General features: G+C 24.2%; 5 protein-coding genes across 5 annotated transcripts; 4 read left to right on the plus strand and 1 right to left on the minus strand.

Annotated features, from left to right (window-relative positions):
• Window positions 1-591: 591 nt before the first annotated feature.
• Window positions 592-978, plus strand: Phum_PHUM061050 (uncharacterized protein; the record flags this gene model as incomplete). The annotated part of the gene is made up of 2 exons (XM_002423421.1): window positions 592-803; window positions 945-978. 2 exons carry the CDS (start codon window positions 592-594, stop codon window positions 976-978), a joined length of 246 nt encoding a protein of 81 aa, XP_002423466.1.
• A 1,914-nt stretch (window positions 979-2,892) lies between these two features.
• Window positions 2,893-8,552, plus strand: Phum_PHUM061060 (class A rhodopsin-like G-protein coupled receptor GPRrk, putative; the record flags this gene model as incomplete). Its single annotated transcript, XM_002423422.1, has 17 exons — window positions 2,893-2,913; window positions 3,154-3,161; window positions 3,238-3,309; window positions 3,387-3,530; window positions 3,955-4,098; window positions 4,184-4,255; window positions 4,347-4,418; window positions 4,547-4,759; window positions 4,861-5,001; window positions 5,088-5,153; window positions 5,276-5,419; window positions 5,504-5,575; window positions 5,645-5,777; window positions 5,914-6,070; window positions 6,187-6,363; window positions 6,449-7,563; window positions 7,647-8,552. The coding sequence occupies 17 exons, from the start codon at window positions 2,893-2,895 to the stop codon at window positions 8,550-8,552; spliced, it is 3,657 nt and encodes a 1,218-aa protein (XP_002423467.1).
• Window positions 8,553-10,971: 2,419 nt separating this feature from the next.
• Phum_PHUM061070 (uncharacterized protein) lies at window positions 10,972-11,468 on the plus strand (the record flags this gene model as incomplete). The annotated part of the gene is made up of 2 exons (XM_002423423.1): window positions 10,972-11,245; window positions 11,326-11,468. 2 exons carry the CDS (start codon window positions 10,972-10,974, stop codon window positions 11,466-11,468), a joined length of 417 nt encoding a protein of 138 aa, XP_002423468.1.
• Window positions 11,469-12,302: 834 nt separating this feature from the next.
• Window positions 12,303-13,662, minus strand: Phum_PHUM061080 (Calumenin precursor, putative; the record flags this gene model as incomplete). The annotated part of the gene is made up of 5 exons (XM_002423424.1): window positions 12,303-12,607; window positions 12,695-12,937; window positions 13,056-13,249; window positions 13,336-13,463; window positions 13,564-13,662. 5 exons carry the CDS (start codon window positions 13,660-13,662, stop codon window positions 12,303-12,305), a joined length of 969 nt encoding a protein of 322 aa, XP_002423469.1.
• Window positions 13,663-13,985: 323 nt separating this feature from the next.
• Window positions 13,986-16,077, plus strand: Phum_PHUM061090 (DEAD box ATP-dependent RNA helicase, putative; the record flags this gene model as incomplete). Its single annotated transcript, XM_002423425.1, has 7 exons — window positions 13,986-14,049; window positions 14,227-14,660; window positions 14,748-14,852; window positions 14,988-15,154; window positions 15,375-15,529; window positions 15,619-15,819; window positions 15,935-16,077. The coding sequence occupies 7 exons, from the start codon at window positions 13,986-13,988 to the stop codon at window positions 16,075-16,077; spliced, it is 1,269 nt and encodes a 422-aa protein (XP_002423470.1).
• Between the last annotated feature and the right edge of the window lie 800 nt (window positions 16,078-16,877).

Raw genomic sequence — 16,877 nt, forward strand, 5'->3', positions numbered from 1 at the left:
ATTTTTGTGTGTTATTCCCGCCCCCCCCCCAAAAAAAAAAAAAAATTCGCGTTAAACCCACGTGGATTATTATTTTATTTTAATTTATTAAATTAATGTTTAACCGTTTATTATTATTATTATTATTATTTTGGTAAATTATAGGTTAAAAGATTTAGAGTAGTAATCCTTGAATCAAATTTCAATAATAATTAAATAATAATAATAATAATAATAATTTAAATTTCTTTTTTATAATTATTAATTTATAAAATTTTCCAATTTTTTTTTTTTTTTTTTTATACTGAAATTAATAATTTATTTAATTTAAGTGTTTGTTTATTTGTTTGTTTGTTTGTTTATTTATACAGTTAATAAATAAATTGAGTAAGAAGATAATAAAATTGATACGTGAAGAATGAAGAAGCGAAAATTTAACATGGATTTAAAAAAAAAAACAAAAGTTATTAATGGTAATTGCCTTCGCCGAATAAAATGGCAATTTACTAAATTAATTAAAATGTTATTATTACCATCAATAAATAATAATAATAATAATAATAATAATATTGGAAAATAATTGAAGATTTATATATATATATTAATGAGAAAATGTTGTGGCCTAATAATAATATATTTGTGGCAATGTTATTTATTTGGGCCTTGGGTGGTGCACAATTACAAAAAATAATTTTTAACGGTTCAAATTTTTGTGATTATGTTAAATTGTGTCATTGTTCTTCTGATAGAACGGAGATTGAATGTCGACAAACTGGAATAAATAATTTTACATCTCAATCATTTCCAACAACAACCATTAAATTGTAAGTTTAAAACATATTGTTTGTTACTTTTTATTATTATTATTATTATTTATTATTTAAAAAAAATTTATTAAAGTGAAATCTCCAGAGAGAGAGAGAGAGAGAGAGAATTGGATTTTCTATTTATTAAAATTTAATTAGGAAAATAATCTGGATAAGGTTTGAAAAAGGTTGATTAGAATCCAATAAGAAATTATTATTAAGGAGAGGAGGAGGAGGAGGAGGGACCCTTTTTTTTAATAAAATTTTTAGGGAATTATTAAAATTAATGGGTTAACTATATTGATTTTTATTTTATTATTGAATTTGTGTGTGACGTCATTTTTCCCAATAAAAAATATTAAGCGTGAAAGCAATAATTTGAATATAAATATCTCACCGAAAAATAATTTTTTTTTTTTTTTTATTTTAAAAGTGTATAATAATATTATTATTATCTCTTTTATGAATTTTTATTTCTACAATAAAATTATACAATGGGAATTAAAAAAATTTAATGTAAACGGGTGTAATTTAAAAAAAAAAAAAAAAAAAAAAGGATAAATAAAAGTTGAGAAAACCTTAAGAAAAGCTGAAAATTTTTATTATTATTAAAAAAAAATGACGTCAGCCATTTTTTTTTTTTTTTTTTGGGGTACATTTAAATGGTTTAATATTAAAAAAAAAAAAAAAAAAAAAATTGTAGAGACATGAAATCCTAAATAAAAAACACATTACGGGGATAATTTAAAGTTGGAGCAGACGAAAAAAAAAAAAATTTTATTAAATATAAATAAGAAAAATAATATTTTATTATAATGTGTCGCAGCCTTTCAAAAAAATAATAATAATATTTTTGAAAATAATCAAATTTCATTAAAAAGTTTTTAATTAAAGATTATATAATATTAATATTATTATTATTTTTAAAAGTCTAGTAATTATTTGTAATTATATTTATGTCTTAATAATTATAAAACATCAGAATTATAAAAAGTTAAAAAAAAAAAAACTTTTTACTGTTGTGTTAGTTAAAAGAAAAAGTTCAACAGTTAATTAAAAATTCACATTTTCTATGTTTTATGTTTTTGATTTAAAAACAAATGCCACAAAAAAAAAAAAAAAAGAAAAACTTTTAAAATTTTATTTACCCCATTAAATTTTCTTTTTATTATAATGCTCTTTTTTTTTCTTCAAATAAATTTTATTTGATTAAAACATTTATTTTACGAATAATATTATTATTTTTAAACATTGATGATTTAAACAAAACTAAATTTTTTGTTAAAAAACATAAAAATAAAACTACAGTGAGATGTTTTTTTTTTTTTTTTTTTGCTTTATCGACTCGTTAATAATTTTATTTATACAAAAAAAAAAAATGTAAACAAAAGGTTTTATATTGCATTTTGGCGACAAAATTTTATCTAATTTTGCTACTTCCGGTCTTTCGTGTCACCCTGTCGTACCCGATCCTTTTTTTTTCCCTCCTTCTTCGCCATTATCTTTTTCTACGTCGTTTGCGTCACGTATATTATTTTATCTACATAAAATGTTTTCTTTTATAAAAAAACAAAATGTAACTGTAAACCATTATTTTTTTTTTGGTAACGTTATATAATTTTTCGTTATTCGTTTGTTTAATTTAAAATAATTTTTGTTTAATGACGTAATGTTATTGGATTATCATGGAACATACTTAACGTTATAACGGGTATATATATTCAATGGAATTTTATATAATTTTTTTTAAAAAAAACTTAATTTAATTTAAATATTATTCAAAAAATGCAAACGTGACTTCCCTCTCCTCACTCCCTCCCCATCCTCCCTGTAAAATCATTTAAATAATGTTAAATCTGAATAAATTTTTTTATTATTATTATCGGATTTAGGGAAAGAATGAATGGAAGGAGGGAGGGGAGGGGAGAAAAACCATTCACACGATGAGAAAATTTTATTTTCTAGTTTTTATTCTTTTTTACATTCGGCATCTGAAAAGAGTTTTCATTACCATGGAAACCCTGTTGGCACCCTGTTTTTGACGTCATCAAATTATGGAAAATTTTAGATAACCAGGCTCAAAACAAAGTAGCTTGATTTTAAATTAATGCATTTTTCAACATTTAATGTGAAAAGATTTTTTTTTTTCAAACTAACCCACGCTAACCCCCCCTTTTAATTTAATTGAAAAATTTTTTTTTTTTTTTTTTTCAAGTCAGATTACATAATTTATTTTTAAAACAAATTATTATTATTAATTTTACACAAAATTTTCTCACATTTTTTTTTTTAACAAAGAAACAAAAGCCTTTGTATAAAATATATTTACTTGATAAATAATATAAAATCTTTATTTAAAAATTACAAGATACAATTGTTAATTTATTTTATATAAAAAAAACTATTATTATTATTATATTATTTATAAAAAATTATTTTATATATATTTCAGAGATCTTAGCGGTAACAATTTAACACAACTACATCATGATATTTTTTCACAATTATTTGATTTAGAAGAATTGTAAGTAATCAAACGTTGTAATTTTTTTTTTAACTAAATAATTATGTAATTAAAATGTATAAATTATTTATTTTTAGGTTATTAAATGATAATAGTTTGCAAGAAATACATTCAAAAGTTTTTAAAAATAATAATAAATTAAAAAGACTTTCTTTACAAAATAATGATCTTGGTAATATTCCAACAGAAAGTTTATCAGAACTTAAATCTTTAACATCTTTGTAAGTTACCTCTTTTTTATATACTCATACTGAAAATTATTATTATTATTATTTTTTAGTATGATTTATAGTAAATGAAGAACATGTTTAAATATACAATTAAAATAAATAAATTTTTTCTCCCAAAGATGTAATAATTTCAATTTTATTATTATTATTTGTATTAAATTTGAAAATTTAAATATTAAAAAGTATCAGGTAAAAAGAAAATTACTCTGTATATTATTATTATTATCATCTTTCTTAAATTTATTATTTACGAATTTTACCTAATTAGTGTAATATGCATAATAATAATAATAATATCTCAACATTAATTAATAAGTTTTTAAAAATTTAATTTTAAATAAATAAAAATGAATATGTAATGAATGAATATATTAAAATAATAATAATAATAAACTTTTCTTTTTTTTTCTGTTAGACAATTGGATAAAAATAAAATAAATGAAATAAAAAATGGAGATTTAAATAATTTAATCCATTTAAGAAGTTTAAAATTGGAAAGCAACAGGCTAGAATTAATTTCTCCAGGAGTTTTTAATAATTTAAAATCTCTTGAAGCTTTGTAAGTTAATTTTTATTCATCCCTTATTATTTTTATTTAAATGAAAAAATTTTTGTATATATAAAATCAAATAATATTTTACCAGGAATTTGGGTAATAACATGTTAACTTCTATAAAAGGAGAAATTTTTTCCAATCTTGAAAATCTTTATATTTTGTAAGTTGTTTTCTTTTTTTTTTTTAATAGACATATTGTAATTGTTATTAAATTTTTTTTTTGTTTACATTAATAATTTTTTATTTTTAAGATTATTAAAAAAAAATTTAATTTCTAACGTCGATGATGATGCTTTTGTCAATTTAACATCACTTCGCGTATTGTGAGTATTCCACACTTAAATTTTATCAATTGAAAAAAAATTTTTCATCACATCTTTCATCATTTCTACTAATTTCTATTAATAATCTATTTAACTAACATCTACTAATTTCCTTTTTAATTTTTTAGGGAACTCGATAGTAATCTTTTAACCGAAGTTCCTATCGCACTACAAAATTTAGTTTCTCTTCAAGAACTTTCTCTATCAAATAATAAAATAAAATACATTCCTGGTGGGATATTTCAAAAATCTCCTAGTTTAGGTTTGATAGAACTTCAGGGAAATCCATTAATGGGAATTGATCCCTATGCCTTTTCATATTTGCCAAATCTTCAAAAATTGTGAGTTGAATTTATGACAGTAAAATTTTATCTAAAAAAAAAAATCTTTAAAAAAATAAAAATTATAATTATTTTTTTTTTCCATGTAATTATTCATTAAGAACATTATCAGAAGCAAGAGAACTGACCGATTTTCCAATATTAAATGGAACAATTTCATTAGAAGTTTTAAGATTAGATAGAGCGAGTTTGAATAATGTTCCACCATCTTTATGTAAAACCTGCCCTCGTTTAAAAAGCATGTAAGAAATTTAAAAAAAAAATTATTTATGTATTTTTAATTAGTTATTTTTTTTATATAATAAATGAAATAATAATTATTTGTCAGAGATCTTAAAAGGAATAAATTGTTCAAAGTTCCAAATCTTAATGAGTGCCAAGACCTGCGCGTTTTGTGAGTAAGGATTTATCAAAAAAAAATTTTGTATTGAATTTTTTTTTTTTTTTAAATATACAAATAATTTTAATTTAATATTTTATATTAATCTTTTATATATATAATAATTAATATTTTAGAGATTTGGCACATAATCAAATTACATCATTGGAAGATAAACCTTTTAAAGGTTTGTCTCAACTTCATGATTTACTTCTTTCCCACAATTTAATTTACAATATTCCAGATGATGCTTTTTTCGGTCTTGATAAACTTCAAGTATTGTGAGTTTAAATTTAAAATTAAATAAAAATATAATTTTTTAAATTTTGTCCAACAGAATATATTTTTTTTTTTTTTTTTTCCAGAGATTTGGAGGGAAATAATATTGAAAATATTCATCCAGATGCGTTTGTCAATTTTAAACAATTGGAAGATTTGTAAGTATTTGTTGTAATATTTTCTATAATTTATTATATCAATTTCATATTGATATTTTTTTTTTCCAGAAATTTGGGCAATAACGTATTTCCTGTTCTTCCCACCAATGGTTTAAACAAACTTCTTCATTTAAAAACTTTCAACAATCCTAATTTAAGAACTTTTCCGTTACCAAACAATTTTCCGAGAATTCAAACTCTGGTAAGTAAATTTTTTATTATTTATCAATCAAACAATGAAAAGTTTTTAAATCATAAGAATTTAAAACAAATTTATCAATAAGTATTTAAATTAGGAAAATCAAAAATGTCTTTTGAATGTTATTAAATAATTACAGGTTTTATCGTATGCCTACCATTGTTGCTCATTTCTTCCTCTCATTCCATTGGACCCACCAAAATCTACCGTTCACGAATCTGTTCTTTTTCCAACCGATAATGAATTTGATATGAGTTTATGGAATTCCAGTTTAACCGACATTTGGCCTCAGCTTCGTAAGTTTTATTTAATTATTAAAAAAATATATATATTTAGTCCTCGTCTAATCCGGTTAATGTTCGTTATACATTCACTTATTTTTAAAATAAATTTTTTTTTGTTTTTGTTTTAGAAAACTTGAGTAAAAAGTTTGGTACGGAAATCAATGAACTTTGGGAAAATTTCGGTTCGGATTTTACTTACCCAGGTAACTTACCAGCTTACGTAGAAGAATATTTTGAAGAACAAGAAACAAAATTAAATTCACTCGATCATGTTGGTGGAAAAATTCAATGTTTACCTCTGCCCGGTAATTATAATTTTTTTTTTTTAATTTGATGAATTTCCTGGTACATAAAAGATAAAATTTTTGAAAAACTTTTTAAATTTTTTAGGTCCTTTCTTACCATGTCAAGATTTATTTGATTGGTGGACACTCAGATGTGGAGTGTGGATCGTTTTTTTGCTTGCCATGTTGGGAAACGGAACGGTTGTGTTCGTTCTAATTTTTTCACGAAGTAAGATGGACGTACCTCGATTTTTAGTTTGCAACTTAGCCGCAGCGGATTTTTTTATGGGAATTTATTTAGGATTTCTCGCCGTGGTCGACGCGTCTACTTTAGGCGAATTTCGAATGTATGCCATACCGTGGCAAATGAGTGTAGGCTGTCAATTGGCCGGATTTTTAGGAGTTTTAAGTTCTGAATTATCCGTTTACACTTTGGCAGTGATCACGCTGGAGAGAAACTATGCAATAACGCATGCCATGCATTTAAATAAAAGGCTCTCTCTTAAGCATGCAGGATACATAATGGCCTGCGGTTGGAGTTTTGCTTTGATAATGTCTTTATTTCCACTTTTTGGAGTTTCGGATTACCGAAAATTTGCCATATGCCTCCCTTTTGAAACGGAAACTCCCGTAAGTTTGGCCTACGTAGTATTTTTGATGCTTATCAACGGCGTAGCCTTTTTTATATTAATGGGATGTTATTTGAAGATGTATTGTGCCATTCGCGGTTCTCAAGCTTGGAATTCTAATGATTCTAGAATTGCAAAAAGAATGGCACTCCTTGTATTCACTGACTTTCTTTGTTGGTCTCCCATAGCGTTCTTTTCTTTGACGGCGGCCTTCGGAGTTCAACTTGTCTCTTTAGAGCAAGCCAAAGTTTTTACAGTTTTTGTCTTACCACTTAATTCTTGCTGTAATCCATTTTTATATGCAATATTGACGAAGCAATTTAAAAAAGATTGTATACTTATTTGTAAAACTATAGAGGAATCAAAAGTGACTCGTGGAATTGGACGATGTAGACATAGTTCTAATTTCAGTAACAGACAAACACCTGTCAACACCAACAGCCTTGCTGATCGATCTTCCAAAGATCATCAGCCTTCTCATCAGCAACATTGTAATTGTAGCGCTAAGTTACTGGCAGACAGTACCTCTGGAACTATAAGACGTGATAGTACAGCTAGTATAAGAGGTCCCAGGAGATGGATTGAAAATGTGGTAAAAAACTTTTAAAATTAATTTTTTCAAATTTTCAACACTACTTACGTAAATTTAAAAAAATTATCACATTATGATTTTAGATTCAATGGATAATGTTATGCCTAAACAGAAGAACCGATGGTAGTGGACGCGCTCATTTCGATCAATATGCTTACCAAATAGCTGAAATACAGCAAAAAACTCATAAGCGAGCCTCATCCGTTTCATCCAGTGAAAACTTTAGTTCTTCGCGTAGCGATTCATGGAGACAAAGTCATCACCACCATCACCATCACCATCATCATCATTGCGGGATTCCTCTCAGGCTATTAGATCCAAAAAGAAGAGCTAATTCTTGGTTGGTCACGAGGAAAACATCTCAAGATTCAAATCTGTCATCATCTCGAAACGATTCTTCCGGTTCTGCCACAACTCAAAGTACGAGTACGTGGAGAATGTCTAGATCAAGCGCTTCGAGTGACGTCCGAACTCAAATTATTCCTAATTCAGATATAAATTCAACAAGGGCCAAACCTAAACCTCGTTTGACAAGACAAAGTGCAGTAAGCGATGATTACGAATTAATAATGCCACCAGGTTCACCAGGTAGACTGACAGTTCGATTTCTTTCCACCATTCCGTCCGCTGCCGAAACGAGTATGCAAAATGAAGACGAAGCATCTCGGGAATCATCCTTTGAGAAACGACCCATTACGGCCGATAATTTTTTATTAAATAATTCCGATATGGATCAGGTACAATTAAGTGAAATAACAGCTAAAAACTGTCAGCCGTTTTCTTCCGATTTAAAACAATATGAACCTGAAAATCAAACACCGTTGATCACGGCGCCGGATAATTCCGCCAATTTATTCGTTCAAGTTCCTAATTTAATTCCAGATAAAAGTAATTTGCCAACCATTCGATCTGCACCATCTTTGTCAGCCGCAGATGGTTTTTCTAATTTATTAATGTCACAAGAAAAAACACCGGACGATAAAAAATAAAATTTATTTTGTTAATAAAATTTCGGTGTATTGTTTTTCTACATGGACGATATTCAAACATTGGGAGCAACAAAGACAAATAATATTTTTACTTTAAATGACCAGCATTTGTTAAGGTCTCATCAAATTTCCCAAGACAAAAACTAATCTGAATGTTACCTTCACAATATATTAAATATATTTAATTATAATAGAAAAATATTGATGATAATAATAATAATGCGAGAGTTTATAATGAGCTCTACTGCTGAAAATGAGCAAAAATTTTGTGGAGAGCACAAAAGAATCTTAAATTTTGAATTCTAAAATTGATAGATACAAGACTAAAGTAGAAAGAGAGAGAGAGAAAGGATTGTACAAAAGGATGCATAATGGAACCTTTAGAACCCAGATTATAAAAATAGAAAATTATTAAAATATGATAATTTATTTTTTTAAGAGATTAATCTTGGTTAATTCAATTTACATAAATCTTGTTATTTTATTAAATTTATTTAAATTTTTTTTTTATTTAGAAAAATTGGTGGTTGTGCCTTGATGCCAAATAATTTTGTTTTTTTTCTTTTCATTTAAAATTATTAAAATGAAAGCTCTTGAGCTCAGGATAACAAAAGTAAAACATTGAATTAATTTATTTTAATTGTTTAGAACAATTAATTACCGTTAAATTATTTAAAATTATAGTTTATTATACTAAATTTTGAAAATGATATTTAAACCGACGAGATTTAAAAATAATAATTAAAAACCAATATGGCGAGTTAAAAAAAAAAAAAATTATTGAGAATAATTTGATATACGAATATTAAAAAAATTATTTTAATAAATAATAAAATGATATTGCTAATAATAAATATTTATGCTGTCGCTTAACAAAAAATAACTCGGTTTTCCATTTAAAAAGGAAAAAAATTTTTAGATTTAAATACCAAAAGTGCCTGCAAAGTGACACAAATTAAATTTTTTTTTTAAATTTTAAATTTAAAAGCATTTTCTAGCTGAATAAGAGAAACGGGTGAATAATTTATAGCTCTGTAGTAGTTTTGACAATAATTTATAAAAATATTTATAATTATTATTATATATTTAATGAAGGCAAAAAAATTATTTGTTATTACCATAATTTGTATTTTTTATTAAAAGTTTTGAAATGAAAATAAAAATTGAATTTATTTTCTATTTTAAAATTTCCTATTATATTGAAATAAATTTTAAAAATGGCGGTTTGTAAAGGTATCATCAAAACAGAACTTTATCAAAATTAAATTAAATTTTTTATTTTAATGATAGGAGTTTAGGTATTTTCATTAAAAAAAAGTATTTAAATAGTTTTAAAATGTTTATATTATTGATAATTTTTTTATAATAATAATTACACAAATATTATTTGTTAATTTTTAAACTCATATTGACTTTTAAAGTTAGTTACACTGTAATACACTTTTAAAATTTTTATTTATTATTTCACGTTTACAATATTTTAAAAGTTTTTATATATTATTTTAATAATATATATCAAAGATTTTATAATATAGGTAAGTCAATTATAAAATTAAAAGAAACAAAAAAAAAAGTATTTAAAATAATTTAATTCGTTATTTTAGGTGAAATTAAATGTAAATATTTTGAAGGGAAAAAAAAAATTTAAGTTGGTAGAACTGTTTTTACGTCATTCGATGACGATGATTCATTTCAGTTTGATCTTAAGAGTGTAACGGACTTTTCTTAAAGAGTTTCTCGAAAGTTAATTTTAAATAATTTTTTTTTGTGACATAAATAAAAATTTTTAAAAATTTAATATTTAATATTTAATATTTTGTGATTCAGTGGTGTAAAAAATTGACATTTTTATTAAAAGTGAAAAAAAAAAAAATGAAAAATTTTGAAATGAATTTTCAAAAACTTTCTTACTCCAAAAATTCGGTAAGTTATTTAGTTCATTATATAATTAAAATTTATAATATATATTGAAAAATTTCAAACTTAAAAAAAGTAAGAGTTGTATTATTATGTTATACTGAAAATATATTATAATATATATTATATATTATATATATTATAATATTATAATATATATTATATTAATTATATATATTATATTAATATAATATTATATTATATTAATAAATATATATTATATTAATATAATATTATAATATATTATATATATTATTATATTATATTGATATTATGAAATATATTATAATATTTATAATATTAATTTTTCTTTTGTCAAAGTAATTTATTAACTATTATAAGTGATGAGTTTTTTTTTTTTACTCAGATGAATTATAAAAATGGCGGTTTTGATATTCCCATTGAAAATTGTATAAATGTACAAGAGAGTACAAAAAAATACCAATCCGTAAAAAAGAGAAAAGAAATCTGTTTAAATAATAATAATAGTCAAGATAATAAAATGGCTCTTACTAAAATGAAAAATGATAAATTAAACGTTTCAGTAATGGAATGTGGTAATTTAATAACAAATTTTTCATTAGGAAATCAAGATTTAAAAATTCAACGTAGAGATAAATTATTTAGAATATTTACCGGGTCTATTGAAAATGTTAATTTATGGTCGAAATTAAAAAATCAATTCGAAATAATATTTGAATTAATAGGAATCGTGATATATCAAATTGGTCGTTGGAATTGTGAAAAAATTATTAATCTGTGTGACTCTAAAACTGGTCTAAAATACAAGTGTTTTATTATGAAATTGACAGGCCCCTACCTAAAATATTACTAAAAAGTTTAGTTATTTGTACAGGAAGATTGATTACTCGAAATCATTTTCAAGCTTTTAAAATAAATATAGTTTCTGAGGAAGAAAAAAATGACTGTCAAAGAATTTCATATATTTGTAAAAAAGTAGCTGATGAAATTAATAATTTATCTATTAGAAAATCTTAAATTTCAAAGTAAAATACAAAAATAATGCAACAATTTGCTATTATTTTTTTAATTAAACAAAAATTTATTAAAAATTAATATCAGGTTACATTTAAAATTTTTATTAAGTAAAATTTAATGTTTATTATACTAATCTAATTAAATTTTTCTTTGGCTACAAATAGTACAAATATTAATAATAAAAATAATAATTTGAAACATTTTCTTTAAAATTATTTTTATTAAAATATATATATATATATATATCTTGGCAGTTTTATCAATAATTAAAAAAATTTCTTTTTTTCATTCATAATATTTTGTCGAGACATTTTATGGTATACAAGTTCAAACTTAATAATAACTCAATTATAAAACAACATGAATATTTCATTTAAAACTATTCAAACAAATATTTTTTTAATTCAACAAATCAAATGGCACTTAATTGTAATAATTTTAAACAGCATAAATTTATAATAACAGTGTAAATTTTTTTAAAACAGCCACAAAAAAAAGACACTACATAAATTTCATTTCGTGTAAATATTTCTTTTTTTTTTGAAAATTTATTTAATTATAAATAACATTTTAAAATTTTAAGTCTTTGCAGAAGAAGCGATAATAATTATAAAATGTAATATTAAAAATAATTTTTTAGAGTCATAGCGAGTATTTTATGTGAATTAAAACCTTTAAGGTATAAATAAAGGTGTCTAGAGACAAAGAGGTTAGTAAAAAAAGTGGAATTGTGAAATTAATACTTAACTAAAAAAATCTACTTAATGTGCTTAAAAACTTAACTTAAGAAAAGTACATATTATTATTATTATGATGGGATGTTTTACATTAATTTTAAAATTCGTCATGACGTGTTAAAGCTTCACCAAAATCAGTAGCTTGAGAACCGACAAAAAGATCATATTTGGCAAGAATTTCAGCTTTGGTTAATTTTTGATCGGAATCAGAATCAGATTCATAAATTAAATGCCTAGCCTCTGCTTCTGCATGATCAAAATCAGGTGGAATAATCCAATTTTTCACTTCTTCTTCATCCATGAAACCATCACCATTTTTGTCACGGAAATTAGAAAATTGTTCTCTTTCATTCTTAACCCAATCAGGTTCGGGTTCTCCATCTCCACCTTTATACATGTCACCTGAAACAGATAAATTTTTTATAAAATGAAATTATTATGTGGATATTATAAAAAAAAAAAAGAATTTTTCAAATGTTAAACATTTACCAATATATTCTTCTAAAGATATTTTTCCATCTTTATCCTTGTCAATATCTTCCATTGTCTCCAAAACGACAACATCTCTCATGTTGGGCATTTCTTCAGGATGTAAAAATCCTGAAAATTCTTCTTTGGTAAGAGCATCATCACCATCTTCATCTGCAATGCTCCATCTTCTTCTATCTCTTTTTATCATATATTTGTAGGAATATCCATCTTCATTTTTATCAAGTTCTTTCGGCTCAATATCTAAATAATATTTTTGGAATTATTTTACGTAAAAACAAAAATTATGTTTTTATTATTTTACTATTTCAGAAGCACTTATAATAGTAAGTGTATAAAATAATAATTATTATATTTAAACCTTCGACAAATCCATAAAATTTTTTTTTATATGTATCCCATTCTAATTTATTTTTATCTGGTGTGACATGTACTTTCCATTGACTATCAACATCATCTTGAATATATTTTTTCTGAGTATATTCAATCCAATTTTTTAATTCATCTTGAGATACGAAACCATCGGCATCTTTATCGATTTTATCGACTATTAATCTAAAGTAAAATTAATTTTTAAAATGTTTAATTAAAATTGTTTTTTACAAAAAAATAATGATATGATGAAAACATGTTATTATTACCCCAGTCTTCTTTTACTCTCCTCTGGTGTTAATTGATCAAAAGTCTTTGCTTCCTCTCCCAAAAAAGCTTCATGATCATATTCTACATTATGTTCGGAATGTTGAAAATGTTCTTTGTTGCTCAAATCCTTCAAAATAAAAACGCAAATTAGTTATCTTTATAAAATAATATAATTATTAACAACTTCAAATAACGTTTAATGTAAAAAGTATAAAATAAAAGTGTACCCTATGCAAAACTCGATTTTTAACATCCTCAGGTTTAGGTATCGCCAGAGATACGCTTCCAACCAGTAAGAAAAACAGAGAGACATAAAAATTGTGCATTGCATACACTAAAAATAAAATTTAAAATAATTTTTAAACAAAAAAATTGCATTTAAAGGATATAAATAATCAATTACTTTTACCGGTTATTCAGTTATGAAGGTTAAGACACAAATAATTGCATAAAAATTTTAACTTTTAAGAAGAGTATAGAAAACCCGTTAGGTGTTATTTTTTTAAAACACGTGAATAACTATTTTAAAAATATTTTTTCCCTATTAAATTAAAAAAAAATTAATAATAATTAGTACTTGCATATAAAACTTCCAACTCAGCAAAATCACGTAATCTTATGATTTGTCAACATAGCATCATTAACTAATATGAAAGAACGTTTTGAAGATTTAAATTTAAACAAATGGATTGTAAGACAATGTGATTCGTTTGGTAAGTTCAATTTCATTTTGTTTTTACAAATTTTAAGGTGAATTTATGTTACAATTCTACAATTACGTTATAAATAAATTAGAAATTAAAAAATAATAATTTTTGTTTTTGTGTGTGTAGAGTTTTTTGTATTTTTATTTTGAATTATATGAGTGTTAACATTATTTTAATTTTCAGGTTTGACTAAACCAACTCCAATTCAGGCACATTGCATTCCAAAAATTTTAGAAGGCAATGATTGCATTGGATGTGCAAAAACTGGTAGTGGAAAAACATTGGCTTTTGCCTTGCCTATATTACAAAAATTAAGCGAAGAACCTTTTGGAATATTTGCTTTGGTTTTAACTCCAACTCGTGAACTAGCTTTTCAAATCGGTGAACAGTTTTTAGCATATGGTAAAGTTATTAACTTAAAATTATGCGTCATATCAGGTGGAATGGATATGGTTACCCAAGGGCAGGAATTGTCCAAAAGGCCTCACATAGTTGTGTCGACTCCAGGTCGTTTAGCTGATCATTTGGATAGTTGTAATACATTTTCATTGAAAAAAATTAGGTTTTTAGTTTTAGATGAAGCAGATAGGTTACTATCGGGTCAGTTTGATGATCAGGTAATAATTTTTCTAACCTTTTTAATTTATTTTTTATCATTTATTTTGTGTAATAACTATAATAATATTGTTTTTTTTTTTTTTCAGATTAGCACAATATTTAAAAGTCTTCCGCTTAAAAAGCAAATATTGTTGTTCAGTGCAACTATCAATGATACTTTGAAACAGGCTGAAGAATTACTTTCGAAAAATGTGAGTAATGTTTCATCCAGAAATGTAAAACAATATTTATCATTTTAGATTTAATAATATTGTTTAATATCTTTTTTTTAAATTTTTTTTTCTTTTTCAAAATTAATAGACTAATTACTTTTATTTGTGTTGCAGGTATTTTCATTCATTGACAAATCTGATGTTGCGACAGTAGATAATTTACAACAATTTTATGTTCTATGCCCAGACCATGTCAAAGATGCTTACCTTGTTGAAGTAATCCAATTGTACAGGAAAAACAATGAAAATGGAAATATTATAATTTTCACAGATACATGCAGGTATTTATTTTCATAAAATTCTATTGTAAAAAATTGATTGTTTTCCTAATGTAGCTGATCTTGTCAATTTTTCATATTGTTATTTTAGTTAACAACAGCAAATTCTAATAAAATTAGGTTTTGAAAATTGTTACATAAACTTGTAATAAAGCTTCATTACAAGTTTATGTGATGAAGTTTTCTATAATGTTAATTGTACAAAAATATTTTTTTGTTTTAGGAATTGTCAACTTCTCTCAATGACTTTAAATGAAGTCGGTTTTGAAAATGTTGCAATACATTCAATGATGAAACAAAAAGAAAGGCTTGCTGCTCTTTCTAGATTTAAATCGAATATTGTTAAAACGCTTATTGCCACTGATATTGCCAGCAGAGGTTTTTATATCTTTTTTTCTCATAAAGTTTTTTATTAAAAAAATTTCTTATATTTGTAAACAGAAGAATTTTACATAATGTTATTGCAGGTTTGGATATTCCAACAGTAGAATTGGTAATTAATCATTCTATTCCGAATGTTCCCAAAGATTATATTCATAGAGTTGGTAGAACTGCTCGTGCTGGAAGAGCTGGTATGTCTGTTTCACTTGTCACTCCAGTTGATATAAAACTTATCCATGCCATTGAAAGTATTATAAACACAAAACTAAAGGAATATTCAATTAACGGTAGGTTGATTTTTACAAGAAAATTAATTTTTAAGTATTCTATGTGATATCATAGTTTACTAAAATTATTTAAAAAATTATAATTGGGAAAAAAAAAAACTTGTTAAAATTGCAGATAAAGAAGTAATAAAAATTTTAACACAAGTGAAAGTAACCAAAAGAGAAGCAGAAATTAAACTTGATGAAACTGATTTTTACGAGAAAAAAATGATTAATAAAAGAAAAAAATTAATGATGGAAGCTGCAGAATCAGATTAAAGAACAATTTTTTTGATATGAAATTAAAATTATAGCAACAAGACAAGTATTCGTTGAAAATTGTTTTTTTATACCATTTAATATAAAACTTTTTATAAAATTTGTGTACTTGATAATGTTACCAGTTTCCAGACTTTTCTAATTAACCAAAGTTTTGTATTACTCGACTATAAAGTTTAAATCGAGCCTTGAATGTTAAATAATTATTTTTTGGTAAAATAGATTGTAATAAATGAATGCTTTATTTTCATCCTTTCATTTTTTTTTAAAAATATAAAATTTAATTTTGGAATTAATTTCTTTGTGCAGATGGATTTTTATTTTTTTTTATCAAGAAATTATATTTGTAAATATTAAAATTTATGGAATGAATGTATTAAATTGAATGTAATTTTTTTATAATTCATTATTCGTAGAAATTTTAGCTAATATTTAAAAAATTGCCGTCGATTTAGCAACTTTTAAATCTTGCTAAAAACGATATTGCAAGTTTTAAAGTCGATTATTTACGTCATAGGATCAATGTTACAAAGAATTTCATTGGCGGAGATTTTAGCTTATAATAGGTGGCAACCAATCACGTCTTGCTTTTTGTCGTCATTCCACCTGCGAAATTTCGATTCATCACATGACCCTCTGCTACTGTAGGCCATATTTGACAGTGGGCCCGAGAGCCGAGTATTTTTTTAGTGTTTAGTGACTAACATATTGCAATTTCTGTTCCGTTTTTCATTATAATTTAGTATATTTCATAAAGCTAATTTAATAAAATGTCTGATTCCAAAGAACCAGTTTACGCA

The sequence above is a fragment of the Pediculus humanus genome, genomic scaffold, assembly GCF_000006295.1.
Source record: "Pediculus humanus corporis 1103172107410 genomic scaffold, whole genome shotgun sequence".
Taxonomy (NCBI): Eukaryota; Metazoa; Arthropoda; class Insecta; order Psocodea; family Pediculidae; genus Pediculus; species Pediculus humanus.